This window comes from Alligator mississippiensis, chromosome 3 (assembly GCF_030867095.1).
Source record: "Alligator mississippiensis isolate rAllMis1 chromosome 3, rAllMis1, whole genome shotgun sequence".
In the NCBI taxonomy this organism is placed as follows: domain Eukaryota; kingdom Metazoa; phylum Chordata; order Crocodylia; family Alligatoridae; genus Alligator; species Alligator mississippiensis.
The window spans coordinates 230,676,030-230,690,377 of record NC_081826.1 but is presented as its reverse complement, the minus strand read 5'-3'; the positions used below and the strand labels follow the sequence as shown (position 1 = coordinate 230,690,377).

Below are 14,348 nucleotides of genomic sequence, written 5' to 3'. Positions count from 1 at the left end.
AACTATCATATCATCCTGTTCACAGTCTTCTTTTTATTCCTATTTATGATTATTTTAATAGCACAAATGAATTGCAGCCAACAGAATGCACTTGATGGAACATGGCAATAACCCTACAAATCATAAGGAACACTCTGATAGCCAGTGAACCTGATTGATTCCACATGACTCAACTATCATCTATTCCAGATTACATTTCCATTTAAGGGGAGTGAATGGTCTTGAAGGGAGTAGAAGATGAGACAAGAGGACCTTACTGAGCTTCTATAGTACGTGTCTTAGAACCAGCTTGATCTGTACCTCTTGTTTGCAAAGATATACTAAAAGGGCCATTATGAATTTTCAGAAGCATAAGTGATCTAGAAGTTTATGTTCCACTGATTTTGCATAAGAGCTCAGCCCCAAAATCACCTGCCCATTTTAGAAAATGTATCCTCTGTCATCATCTCATGATGAGTGCCTTAGAACAACTGATTAGAGAATTCAAGGAATATTTAACATTTGACCCTTGGAGAGATTTTTCTGTTTATCATAGAGAAAGAGCTTCCCTTATTCAGTTCCCATTTTTATCAAGTCACTGTTAGCCTTCTTTGCAAAGGTAAACTGTTGACTCAGATTCAGTTTACTGCCCACCAAACCCCAAGGTCCTTTTCTGCATAGTTGCTGCTTAGCCAGTCAGTCCCCAGCCTGTACTGGGTATGCATGAGATTGTTCCATCATAGGTGCAGGATTTTACACTTGTCCTTGTTGAACCTCATGAGATTTCATTGGGTCCAATCCTCCAATTTGTCTAGACCTCGCTGAATCCTAGCCCTGCCCTCCGGCATATCTACTAGGGCTGTGCAACACAGCACCATTTCATTTCAATTTCCATTTCGATGGGACAGTGTTTCGTTTTGAGTGTCATTTCATTTAGAAGCACTGTTCCATTTCGTTAAAACGGTTTTGCTATTTTGACGTTTCGCCCGTAGGCTATAATCGGGAAGCACAAAACTGCCTATAACTGTAATTTCTTGGCAGATTGGATGAAAACAACAGGGATGGTAGCCCCTTCTGAAGGCACAAAGCCTGCCAAGGTTCAAGGAGATAGGTGCCAGGGTTTCTAGGAAACTGCACCTCAAAGTCTTGAAAGCAAAACTTGTGTCACTTGTAAGTGTGAAGGCACAGGGGGGTGAAAACTGCAGGGTTGTTAGCCCCTGCTGAGGCCACAAAGCCTGCCAAGTTTCAAGGAGATAGGTACAGGGGTTTCTGGGAAACTGCACCTCAAGCTGCTGACAAGCAAAACTCATGACGTGTGACTGTGTATGAGTGTGTTAAGGTGCAGCTGTTTTTCCAACTTTCCCCCAGACCAGTGGGATTTGGAAGGGACCACAGGGAAGGAGCACAGTCACTGGCCAGCTACACATGTCAATATCAGAGCACTCCTTCCCCGCTCTTTCCCCTCCCTCTCCTTGGTTTCTATTTCCCTGCAAGCAAGCCCAGCTTTGAAACTCAAAACCTTTCAAAACTTTCTAAACTTTTTGCCTGCCCTCGTTTAGTTTCAAGACTGTCTCCAAGCCTTTCATTTCAGTTCAATTTCACTGGTTCAAACTCAAAACGAGTCAAAGCAGCATCAAAATGAAACACTCAGCGAAATTTCACGCAGCCCTAATATCTACTACTCCCCTCAGCTTGGTATCATCCATGAACTTGCTGAGGATGCACTCCATCCCATCTTCCAGATTGTTGAGGAAGATATTGAACAAAATCAGTCACAAAAGCTGTAGCATCAACCCATGGGGCATTCCACTTGATACTGGCTGCAAGCTAGACATCAAGCCATTGGATTAACATCCTTTGACCCCAATGATCCATCCAGTTTCCTATCTACCTTACAGTCCATTCATCCACGCTTCCTTAGCTTGCTTGCAAGAATGTTGTGGAAGAACGCAACAAAAGCCTTGCTGAAGTAAAGGTATATCATGTCCACTGCTTTCCCTGCATCCACAGAGCCAGTCAGGCAATCATGGTCAGGCATAAAGTGTCCTTGGTGAATCTATGCTGACTGTTCCTAATTACCTTCTCCTCCAAATGCTTAGAAACAGATTCCTTGAAGACCTGCTCCATGACTTTTCCAGGGACTGAGGTGAAGCTGACTGGTCTGTAGACCCTCTTTCTTCCTTTTCTTAAAGATGGGTGCTATATTTGCCCTTTTCCAATCATCCAGGGCCTCTCCTGATTGCCACAAGTTTTAAAAAACAATGGCCAGCAGCTCTGCAATCACATCGGCCAAATTCCCTCAGCACCTTCGGGTGCATCGCGTCTGGCCCCATGGACTTGTACATATCCGCTTTTCTAAATAGTCCCTAACCTGTTCTTTTGCCACTGTCAGCTTCTCACCTCCTCCCCAAACTGTGCTGCCAGGTACAGTAGTCTGGGAGCTGACCTTGCCTGGGACGTCTGAAGGGAAAAGTCACAGAGTACTTCAGCTTTTCTGTATCCTCTGTCACTAAGTTGCCTATGGATCAACACTTTTCCTAATCTTCCTCTTGCTGACATACTTGCAGAAACCTTTGTTACCCTTCATGCCCCTTGCTAGTTGCAACTCTAGTTGCACTTTGGCCTTCCTGGTTTCATCCCTGCATGCCTGAGCAATGCTCTTAGTCAAGTTTCCATTTCTTGTAAGTTTGCTTTCTGTGTTTTAGCTCATTGAAGAGTTCCCTGCTAAGCCAAGCTTGTCTTCTGCCATACTTGCTAGTCTTATTGCACATTGGGATGGTTCATTCCTGCACCCTTGGTAAGGTTTCTTTAAGGTACAACCACCTCTCTTGGACTCCCTTCCCCCTTAGATTAGCCTCTCAAGGGATCCTGCCCATCAGTTCCCTGAGTGAGTCAAAGTCTGCTTTTCTGCTGCTTTCCTTCCTTCCTTTCCTCGCTTCTACATTCCCTACCAATTCTTCCTTGTTTGAGAGCAGCAGGTCAAGAAGAGCATGGCCCTAACTGGCCTTTCCAACACTTGTACCAGGAAGTTGTCCCCAACACCCCAAAAACTTCCTGGATTGCCCATGCACAGGCCCTCCCAGCAAATGTCATGGTTGCTGAAATCCCCCCCATGAGAAACAGGACTTGCAATCTGGAAACTTCCACTGTCTGTTTGAAGAAAGCCTCATCCTCCTGGTCTGGTGGTCTATAGCACACCCACACCACAGCATCATCCCTTCTGCTCCCCCCTCTGACCCTAACCCAGAGACTTTCAACAGGCCTATCTCTGAGCAATTATATAACTCTTTAACATAAAGTACAACTCCTCCTCCTCTTCTCCCCTGCCTGTCTCTCCTGAACAGTGTATAACAGGAAGCATAGTACTCCAGTCACACGAGCTAGCCCAACAAATCCCTGTTACTCCAGTCACATCATAGTTCCATGTCTGTGTGAAGACTTCCAGTTCTTTCTTGCTTGTTTCCCAGGCTCTGTGCATTTGTGTACAGACATCTGAGGTAACTAGCCAACTGCCCTGCTTTCTCAAGAAGAATGAGGAAGCCTGCCCTAGACGTTGCCCCCTCCTGCTTGCACTTCCTCTGGGTCACCCACTTCTCCATGTACCTCAGGGCTTTGGCCTCCATCCCCTGGCAACCCTAGTTTAAAGCCCTCCTCATCAGCTTAATGAGCCTGACTACAAAGATGCTCTTCCCTTGCTCTGTCAGGTCGATCCTGTCTCTTCCTAGCAATCCTTCTTGCAACAACATCCCATGGTCAAAGAAGCAAGAGTCATGGAGTCAAAGAGAGAAAAAGCAGGAGGGAGCCTGCCTCCATAGCCTGGAGCTTAGGGCACTCCATTTGGACAAGAGAGACTTGTTTCACATTGCTAGGTTATTTCTGGTTTTTACCCAATGACTTTCCAATGTAAAATGTATAAATAGTCCTGGGAGAAAGAACTGGAATCCCCACCCCTTAGAAGAGAGCCTTTATCACTGGGCTACAGAATCATACTCCCTCTTATTTGTTCTCCACTGCCACCAATTTTGAGCTGAATGCTGTCACTATGAATTAGGCAGATTGTAGATGCCTCTCCAGCACCAAGATGGATTGCAACAGTTTAGGCAGGAGCTAGATGTCTAAGTGATCAAACTGGGTTCCTTATGGGCATGTGCAGATTCCTATATCTAAACATCTATCCTTCTATGTAAAGGTAATCTACCACTGTTATCCTCTAGTCACAGATTATCACTGTATATAGATGTGAGTTGTTCTGTACTGATTTATGTAGATACCAACTGTATGACAAATGACTTGTAAGACCAGTCACAGGGGTGCAGGTTGTAGCCATGTTGGTTTAAGGACATAGGCAGACAAGGTTCTTTGGGTAAATCGGATATCTTTTATTAGACCAACTCAAATACTTGGAAAAATTCTTCTTAGCAAGCTTTTGGGTTTAAATACCCTTTGTCAGGCTGAAGTATCTGCAGTTGGTATGTGCTATTCCTGGATGGAATGAATAGTAAAGAAGCAAGAGGCTGGACTGGTCTGCATGCAAGACAGGCAGTCACTGAATATGTAAATTTAGGAGTCAGTGGGCGAGAAACAGGCTGTCTCTACCAAAGCCATATGTTGTATTATTTCAGGACTTGATGTAAAAAATGCAGCAGGTATGCTATTCTTTTCCACCTTTTTCCTCCTCTTCCCATTTTTAATCCCTAGATGGCAACTCTCATTCAGAAATGAAGAATACTTAATTCACTCTAGTTTAATATCCTTCAGGAACTAAGGCCACTTTAAGTCTGAATAAACGTATTCACGTAGGGGATTACTCTTTAACTCCATACCTATAATTTGGTCTAACTTTCCTGAGTGCCCCTGTGCACGCAACTGATACCTATGACTTATAGCCTTTCTAAATCACTGCTCATTTATATAAGAGAAAAATAACAACTGGTTAAAAAAAAAAGAGTTTTAAATCATATGTATTCTTAACTTAAAACTTGAGGTCATTGACAGCCCAGTGTTTTTGAAAAGCCAGACACATTAATCTTTAGTAAATACTGCATTGAATAGCCCCTGAACAGATACAGTGATTAACTTCAATTACTGTACTTGTGTATCCATGTCATTAAATAATAATAATCAGAAAGTTGAGTACGCCTGGGACATATTGTTTTCCAGCAACATACTTTAACATTGCAGATATCTATAGGTGTTATTTTGCTACATCTTTAAAAGTCAAATCCTGCAAGATGTTAAGCTCTCTTAATTCCCACTGACTGTAATAAATAAGTACGTTTAAAACCATTGGGAAGTAGAGTGAAGATTTCATTTTAACAACTGATGTAAAGTCAGAATCAAGCAAACTTTATCTCAAAATGTTTTATATAAAACTTAAAAGCCATATGCTGGAAGATGACTACTGAAGCATTACGCTTATTAAGGCAATAAACTTGTTCAGTACATTGTTTTAACTATAAGAAACTTTGATGTGCAGTAAAAAAAAAATAAGGATATTTGTATTCAAACTGATTCTCTATAAAATCTGGTTGAGAATATATATCCACTTCTTATTTTTTAAATTCCATTGTGCATGCACTTAAAAGTTGAGTCACATTAATAATGATATTGACTTGAGAAGTGATTTGAGATTCTTTGGTAAAAAGCACTGTACAATAATTATATATCATTATTTACAGTTACTTTAAAAAGACAGCTTAGCTTATATAATGGCCTGAAAAAAAAAATATGGAAGGGTAACTAAACTAAAATCTCAAATATTTTGAACCAGGACAGGTGCCTCCTTTATGTATTTTTCAAAGTGTAGTTAGGAAACATGATAAAGATGCTCATCCTACCAGAAGCTAACAAAAGCTTCTAAACAAGTTTTATACTAAGGCTGAAATTTCCATAGGATTTGATGTTCAAATTTCCTAAACAGCTTTCCAAATCTAAGGTTAGTTGTCTGATGGCACCAATTTTTAAGGATCTTTTCAAATCTTCCCTACCGAAATTAATCATGGATTATTCCCTACAAAGTCTTTATTTCTCCCTGCAATGTAACTCCCTTTCATCTACTTTGTACATTTCCTGTCATAATCTAACCTCATTTCATGCTCCTGCATGAGATACACCCCTTTAACACACAAAGGACCTCCTGCTCCCTGGCAACGCACACCTTGTCCTTTTACTTCCTCACAGTTGCACCATAAAATTAACCTTGCCTAGGTCTCATAGAAAATTCTGCATCATCATAAGGAACAGAAAGTGCTAATTGTGTTTCTTAGTTTTTTCCCCCTACAAGGCATACTATTTGTACCTATCAGATTAGCTCCTTCTTTCAATTAAATACAGGTTATTTAGTAAGAGAATTGCTTTTGATGTAAACATAACATGGTTAATATTTTCTCTCTCCAATAGGCATAATATGAATAAATAAATATCTTGACTTATTTTGTCTAATTCTTTTAAAGCAGTAATAGAACATCAAGTTAGGAGGCTGTGGCCAAACTACTTTGTGATAAAGTAAAATGTAAGGAGTATCTGCTACCTCCATGTAGAAAGTCCTACAGAATCAATCTAGCCATATCTAGATTTTTTTACACAAATCTGTCAGGCCAATGATGCCTCCTATTAGTAAGTAATGAGCACCATACTTTTGTACTATCCACTGAACCATGACTGACTTCACCCTGGCCACCAACTCTGCCACAACTATGACTGAATTAGATCTGACATAGCCCTAAGGTAACAAGACTGCGTAAGAGCAGGAAAGAATGAAGATAACCTTATTCTGAAAAAGTTTCCTTAGATAAAGGTGACCTTGTGTGTTAGTGATATAAAAAAATAAAATAAAAACTTTCTGTAACAATGGTCCAGGAAAAATTAACACCTACAGAATATTTAAATGATAACACAATACACTTCATCCTGACAGGCCTCGGGGGAAGTAAAATAATAAGCTTGTTAAGGTAGAACTCCTATACTCTCCAAAGAAGTACCCTCCACATGAACACACACACAGAAAAAAAATGTTGGCTCTATAAAGGAAAGATATTGGAAAGAAGGTTAACCAGTACAAGTTGAAACTGACTGTCACTCTTCCAAAAAGTCTCTCTACTGGAAATGTGTCAGTTAAAGAGCTGGGAAGCAGTCACCATGGACACTGAGAAGAGGTGAAAGAGAGAGTGTTACTGGGACCAGCTGAACACAGTAGCACATGTGGACAACCAAACAACTAATCAAGCCTTTTGATGTTACAGGGGAAACCAATTAAAAACAGTGATTTCACTAAAACCAGCTGATACATTGTTTCTAACTCTTTGAACTAGGAAAAGCCTAATGAATGGCACTTTTGATCATTCTGATCTCAAAGGAATCTTTCAAATCAGTGGCATATGCAAGCCACAAACATCCTTCTCCCAAAAGCAGACAACTGGAAAAGAAGGAAGGAAAAATAATAACAAAGGACAATGGTAAAAAGGGGAGGGAAACTGGGCAGGCAGGTATATATAAGGGAAAATAAAAGAAAAAAGAAAAAACAGAAAAAAGGGCATGGACCAAAAGAGAGGAGAAAGCAGCTAAAGAAGAGAGCATTACAAAAATGTTAGTTAGTAAGTCGCCCGAACTGATCAGTAAAGATGCTCTCTCCACCACCTAAAATAAAGTTGAGAACCATTCAATTTATTGTTTTGGTATCAGCAAAAGGATCCATTTAATTGTTTTGTGGCCCAATTTTTAAAATGCCATTGAACTGTGAAATGTACAAAAGAACACTGTCAACAAAAATAGAATAGGCCATGATTCTGAGTTAAGATATTGGGTCCAAGCATTACCCCTCAAAAAAACAGTTTGTCAAGTTAGCTCATTTCTGTTAAAAGTAAATTTTCCATTGCTTAATTGATTTTCAAAAGAGAGAGACTAAACTTTTCTCAAGAAACAAGAAGAAAAGTACTCCTATTGCTGCATTAAATACATTGATTTTTTTTGTCAATTTCACACTATTTGAGAACAGAAATAAATTACATAAAATATACAGACTCTCTCCTCCCACCTCCAAGCACATAGTAATAGCCAGATCTTATACAGGACTTTTCATGTGTCAGTCTCAAAGCATATTACAAGGGAGCTTGGTATCATCTTCCATTTTACAGACAGCAAAACAGAAGCACAGAAGTGGCTTAACCCAGGCTCATCCAACAGAACCAGGAACTGAATCGAGGTTCCTTTGGACCATAGGATAAGCACTAACCATGAGGCTTTTACACAAGGACTCCTGTTAAAGCTAATATAAAACAAACCGTAACAGGAAATGTTGTATAATATTCAGTGTGAGAGACTGAGAAACAGGAGAATTGGAGTCCATCCCAGCCTCTGATACTATCCTGCTGTGTGACCCTGAGAAAACCTCTTAACCACTCTGTCTCACTTGAGTCTTTAATAAAATATAAATCCTAATATTTTCCCGTGTTCTCTGGGTATATATCCAATGCCTCAGATGAAAACTCTAATAGAACTGCAAACTATCGTCAGCCATAGAAAACTTTATATGGGAAAGAATCTTCAGGAAATCTTACCCAAAGAATTCAGCCTGGAAAGAGAGAGATTCTAGGTAAAATTGTTTGATTAAAAAAGAAAAAAAATAAGAGTTAACCTTGGCTCTTTAGGTATCAGGGCTCACCCCTGAAGTAATTTTAGTTATTTTCATAGGCTCCCGAAAAAGGCCAGCAAAAATTTCCTTTAACCTTCAAAACCTTTATCAGCTTCTTCAATAGATGGTGCATTAAGTACAGTACAAAGGCTTCAGTAAGCAGTAGCATTCTTTCCATAGCCATTACTCTGTTTCAATTGCTACCAAATATTTTGTTTTGAGTGCTAGATAATGAAACCAGTCAAATTATGGGCATGCATATAAAACAAGCTGCAATACCAATTATCTTTAAAAGAGTAATGTTAAAAAAAGGATAGAAAGGAATATAGCAAGCAAAAAAAAATAAAAGAAAGAAGTTTTCATGATTAAATAAATAGGGCTTTTATGAAATTTTGGGGCAAGAAAGAAATTTTCCTATTGATGGCTAGAAAATGGTATTTAGAGGTTTTCTTTTGGGAACTGGCTTGTAGGTAAAGCAGATATGCATTAGTACAATGGTTAAGGACAATGGCAAGGGTTCACTGATTTCTAAAAGCCTGTTTCTGAAAATTTCCTCAAGGCCCAGTGTGTCTGACAGGCAAGCAGACACACAGGCTGGGAAATTGAAGACATGTACCACACTGTTCCACAACATGAGATAAGGTGGCACCAGGTCACAGTACCCAGCTGAAGAGCCCTTGGGATTTCAGGTTTTGAGGAACAGACAGAATTAGGAGAAGACCAGGAAAGTCCAAATTGGGATGTGTGCATGTGATGGGTTTGTGAAACAAGGGAATATGCTGACGGGACAGAACATGGACATTATGACTACCACAAGAAGACTAATCAGCAATACCCAAAGATAAAGAGTCATCAGGAGAAGAAAAGACACAAAAGGAAGGATTTCAGAACAGCAAAGGGTTCCCGAGAGAGGAACCCGAGGCCACCATGGACAGAGGGCATACCACCAGCCCATCACACCTACCCCTGTAGGGGAGGGATGAGACTCAGCCTCCGACCTCCAGGCTGCTGACATCTGACGTTCAAAAGAGAACCTCAGAGTGAAGCTTGCATACTGGCCAAATGCATCTTGAACCCTGAGACTGGTAGATATATAGGATTGTTTGCATTATTCTTATCTGCTATCAATAAAAGTGTGTATCAATAAAATTCACCTATTATCTAATGGAAAAGTCGTGGTCAGTCTGAGGGCTTTGGGTCTGCTTGGAACAAGGTATCTGGGTCATAAATCCAGTGCCAACACCTATCTGTATGAAATCTCATATATCTTAGGGAAGTCAATTTTTAAGCATCTGGAAGAGGAACAAATTAATAGATTTCATAGACATAAGGGTTGGAAGGAACCTCATGAGATCATCAGGTCCAACCCTCTGCCCAAAGGGCAGGAAGTCAGCTGGGGTCAGTTTATCACAAGCAGCCAGCATGGATTTGTTTAAGAACATATCATGCCAGGCCCACTTGATCCTTGACAAAGTAATTATAAAATAACTAGCTGGTGTAGGAAAGGGGACACAGTGAACAGAATGCACTTGAACTTTAGTAAGGTATTTGAAAAAGTCCCAAATGGCCTCATAAGGAAACTGGAGAAATGTGGGCTGAATAAAATTACAAGGTGGATTCACAGTTGCCTCACTCATGACAAGCAAATAGTAATTATTAATTAATCAAAAACAGGCAGGGCCTATGAATGGAGGGATATGGAGCTACAGTTCTATTGGGCCCCTAAGCTCAGTGGGGGGGCCCTGAAAAATTAGATAATCTCCTATTTTCTGTTTCCAAAATGGGAGGTGGGGGCATCTTAGCAGGAAGTAATCAGCCCCAAATTGCTTTTATAGGCCTTGAATGCTAGAATAACAGGAGTTGTGAGTGGGTTTCATAGGGACCAGTCCTGGGCCCAATGCTATTTAACATGTCTATTAATCATTTAACAGCTTTCTGACCAAATTTTCAGATGACAGAAACTGGGAAGAATTGAAATACATTGGAGGCTAGGAATAGAATCCAGAAGGATCCTAATAAATTAGAGAGTTGGGCTTGAGACAATAGGATAAACTTCAACACAGATAAATTCAGGGTGTTACACCTAGGGAAGAAACATCAATAGCATAAGTACAGAATGAAAAATAACTGACTCAGTGGCAGCATAGTTGAGCTGGATCTTGTGTTTTTTGTGGACCACAGATTCAATAATCTGATGCAGCTGTTTAAAACACATAGGTACACAAATGTAATCAACCTTTATTAATTTACTTATCAACAGGAATATTGGGTATAAGACAAATATTTGTGCCACTCTAGATGAGTCTTAACCACCACTAAGTAGAGTAGTACGTACAGTTCAGGACTCCATATTTTAAGAAGGATGTGGAGAAGAGGGTCCAAATGTAGGTGACAAAAATGATAAAGGGGTTGGAATGCAAACTGTACTGGGAAAGGTTGATAGAACCAGGCACATTTAGCTTGCAGAAAAGGCAATTAAGGGGGAAAAGGGAGGTGGGGCAAGGGGAATGGAATATGATTGCAGCCTTCAAATATCCTAAAGGCTGTTAGAACAGTAAGACTGTGGAACAGACTGCCCAGAGAAGTTGCAGTACCTCTAGAGGTTATCGAGACGAGGATGGATAAATATTGGACAGAGATGATTTAGGAATAGCACTCCTGCATCTGTGCAGCAGGTTGGCCCAATGGCCCTTGAGTTTCCTTCTTACCCTATGATTCTATCTCAAAATTACAACCCCTACCACAAAAAACCCCAGTCCTCCCACCCCTTATATTTTATGTAAACAGATAACAAGTGCTGAGTTATTACCTGATAACCCAGGAAGCAGTCACTATTTGTTATGAATAACAATAAAACCAAAACTATCTTTCAAAGGCAGCTTTATATTTATCTTTCAAAGGAAGCTTTATATTTGGTAACAAGTTATTATATTCCAATATCGTTCATTCAATTATGGAGTCAGTATATAAATGTATATATCAGGAATCAGGTGCATCAGTTACCACAAATTAGATAAAAATGTTCCCATCTATATTCAGAACAAGAAATGTTAAATGATTCTTTCTGAAAGTATCTTGGTGCACTCTGTTAAATGTTATCATTTTTATGCAATAATAGTCCTCCTTATGAAGTATATAAGAATTGCCATTTACTAAGTCAGATTATAAGTCACTGAATCATAGAAAATCAGAGTTGGAAGGGACCTCAGGAGGTCATCTTGTCCAACTCCCTGCCCAAAGCAGGGCCATCCCCAACTAGATCATACAAGCCAAGGCTTTGTCTACCTGGGTCATAAAAAACCTCCAAGGATGGAGAATTCGCAACCTCTCTGGGTAACCTGTTCCAGTGCTTTACTACCCTCCTCCATGACAACGTTTTTCCTTATGTCTAACCTAAACTTCCCATGCTGCAACTTGGGACCACTGCCCCTTGCTCTGTCATCTGCCACCACTGAGAAAACCACTGAGGTTCATCTTGCCCAGTATCCTGTATTACACAGGGGCAGACATACTGAGATGATGATACTGTTTAGAAGCATTACCTGTAAGCACAGTTAGAATATACCTCATGGTATTCTATATTACAAGACATAATATTATTACTGTATTTTAGATAGTAAATGTGACCACCACAAATGTATTCTTTGTAATCAAAATATTGACTATATTTCATGAAGTGTCAGTGTGAACACTCACCTGCAGATGCGATTAAACATTTCTTAAACATTTCAAATTCAAAATATTAAGCTGACACAAACTAATATTAATCAGCAGAAGAAATATCAACTTTTCCTCACCTTAACAAATATTTACATATTTTAAGGTCACTTGGTGAAAGGCAGTATTAGAGTCATCCATTTATTAACAAAATCATAATGACACAAAGTCCAGTTTTGTGAATAAAGGACAAACACGTGAAATGGTATATCCTGAACTTTCTAAACTTTTGCACCACAGCTTCTCTTATTTGTGAATGAGATTACATTAAATGCCTGAATGTCTTCAGATACTGAAGGTTATTGTTATTTGAACTTTTTAGATACCTCCTCTTTCCCATTGGTGTTTGTCTTCATCAGAGGTTTGTGTATGCAAACTTTTCATGTAAATGAGTCCTTCCAGCCCCTTCATTATTTTTGTTGATCTTCTAGTTCATTCCAGGCCAGCAACTCTTTCAGGCATGGAGCTGACCCAAACTGATCAAATGTTCTAAGGTGGTTGGACCAGTGTGGAATGAATCTATCACAACCTGCTATCATGGTAGGAGGCTTATGTAATTACATAAAAGAATTACATTGGCATATTAATATTCTCTCTATACCCAAGCCTCTATAATTATCACTACTTGAACATTTTCTCTCTCACAACTAATATCCCACTTCCTGGTTGTTTTCACTAGTTATATTAGGTTGCATTTTCCCATTTGAATCTCATCTATTTTTTTCTCAGCTATATTTTTTATATATCTATATGTATTTGCATTTTTCTCCATCCTCCCTGCTGCTTTCCTTCCCTCTTAATGTAAATATTATCTGTGAATGTAATTAATATGATGGGTATTCCTTCTTTCAGATAATTATGTTCAATAAAATCCAATGACCTAAAATCAACTTCCATGGTACGACAAAAAGCGTCTCACGTCACTATATTTATTTGAAAGAAAACAATGAAAATTAAAGGATAATTATGATCAGGGGCTTACAATATTATGTATAAGGAAACCCATATGTGCATATGCTTGCACACATGCAATAGCATGCCAGGTAGGTAAACTCCATCATTTGCACTCTCAACTATGTCTGAAATTAACTGATAGCACATTACTAAAGTTATTTTTAATTGATTCTGTAGATCTGATGTGGCAAAACGTTATTCATGTGACTTTTCATATTTACAGTATTCTTATTTCCCTCACGCCATGTGTATGATGCAGGAAAGCACGAGTCTGTCTTTTGCTAACGGAAAGTGATGCAATTTTAACTTTCTGCCTTGTAGAGGGTTTTTTATGCGACCAAAGGAAAAATAAAATCAATGCTATTTCTGTGATGCTCCCGTTATTTTAATTTTATGTGCAAGTTTAGCAGTCTTGATGCCAAGCAGTGTTTGGTGATACAGTAAAAGCCCTGTTTTTCAGCATGAGTGAAGAATGGCAGGTGCCAGTAATCTAAAAATGACAGTTACCTGAGGCACAGGGGTTTCCAGCCAACCGTGGAGCGGGGAAGGGAGGGGCAGTGGCAGTATGCGGAGCAGGGGGTAGAGGGTTGGTGGCAGCTGCATGTAGAGTAGCAGCAGCACAGGATAGTGGGTGCTAGCGGCACACGCCACATGCAACCCCCCCTCCCCCCACTCCCCAACAGCACCCAACGTCCAGCCAGCCGGCCAGAAATCCAGTTAATAGAAATGCCAGTTAGTAAAATGCTGGATAACAGGGCTTTTACTGTAATTAAAAATACCAACAAGAACCACCATAACTACTATACTTACATTTGTGAGGTGAATGACTCCTTTAGATGTAACAGAACAGCCCATAAACCCAACATACTGAAGCTCAGGACAGTGTTCAGCAAATGCTTTTACTGACTGATCTGTCACCTATACAAAAGAAAAATAGAGAAAGTAGTTGAAGGTGACAGTCTTATGTATGCAATACAAGAAAATCCAGAAAACATCTCAGCAAGTGTAGCAAATTCTTAGTTCAATAATAGTTTCCTTTGTCTTGACAGTCTGAGGGAGAAAGTGAGGT

The 14,348-nt window shown here is 39.7% G+C and overlaps 1 protein-coding gene across 1 annotated transcript in view; it reads right to left on the bottom strand.

Moving 5' to 3' along the window:
* Nucleotides 1–14,348, bottom strand: part of FBXL17 (F-box and leucine rich repeat protein 17) — a 503,943-nt gene that overhangs the window by 333,020 nt on the left and 156,575 nt on the right. The window contains exon 5 of the mRNA XM_014597223.3: nt 14,090–14,197. Coding sequence (XP_014452709.2) covers nt 14,090–14,197 — 108 coding nt within the window. The remainder of the gene's footprint in view (nt 1–14,089; nt 14,198–14,348) is intronic.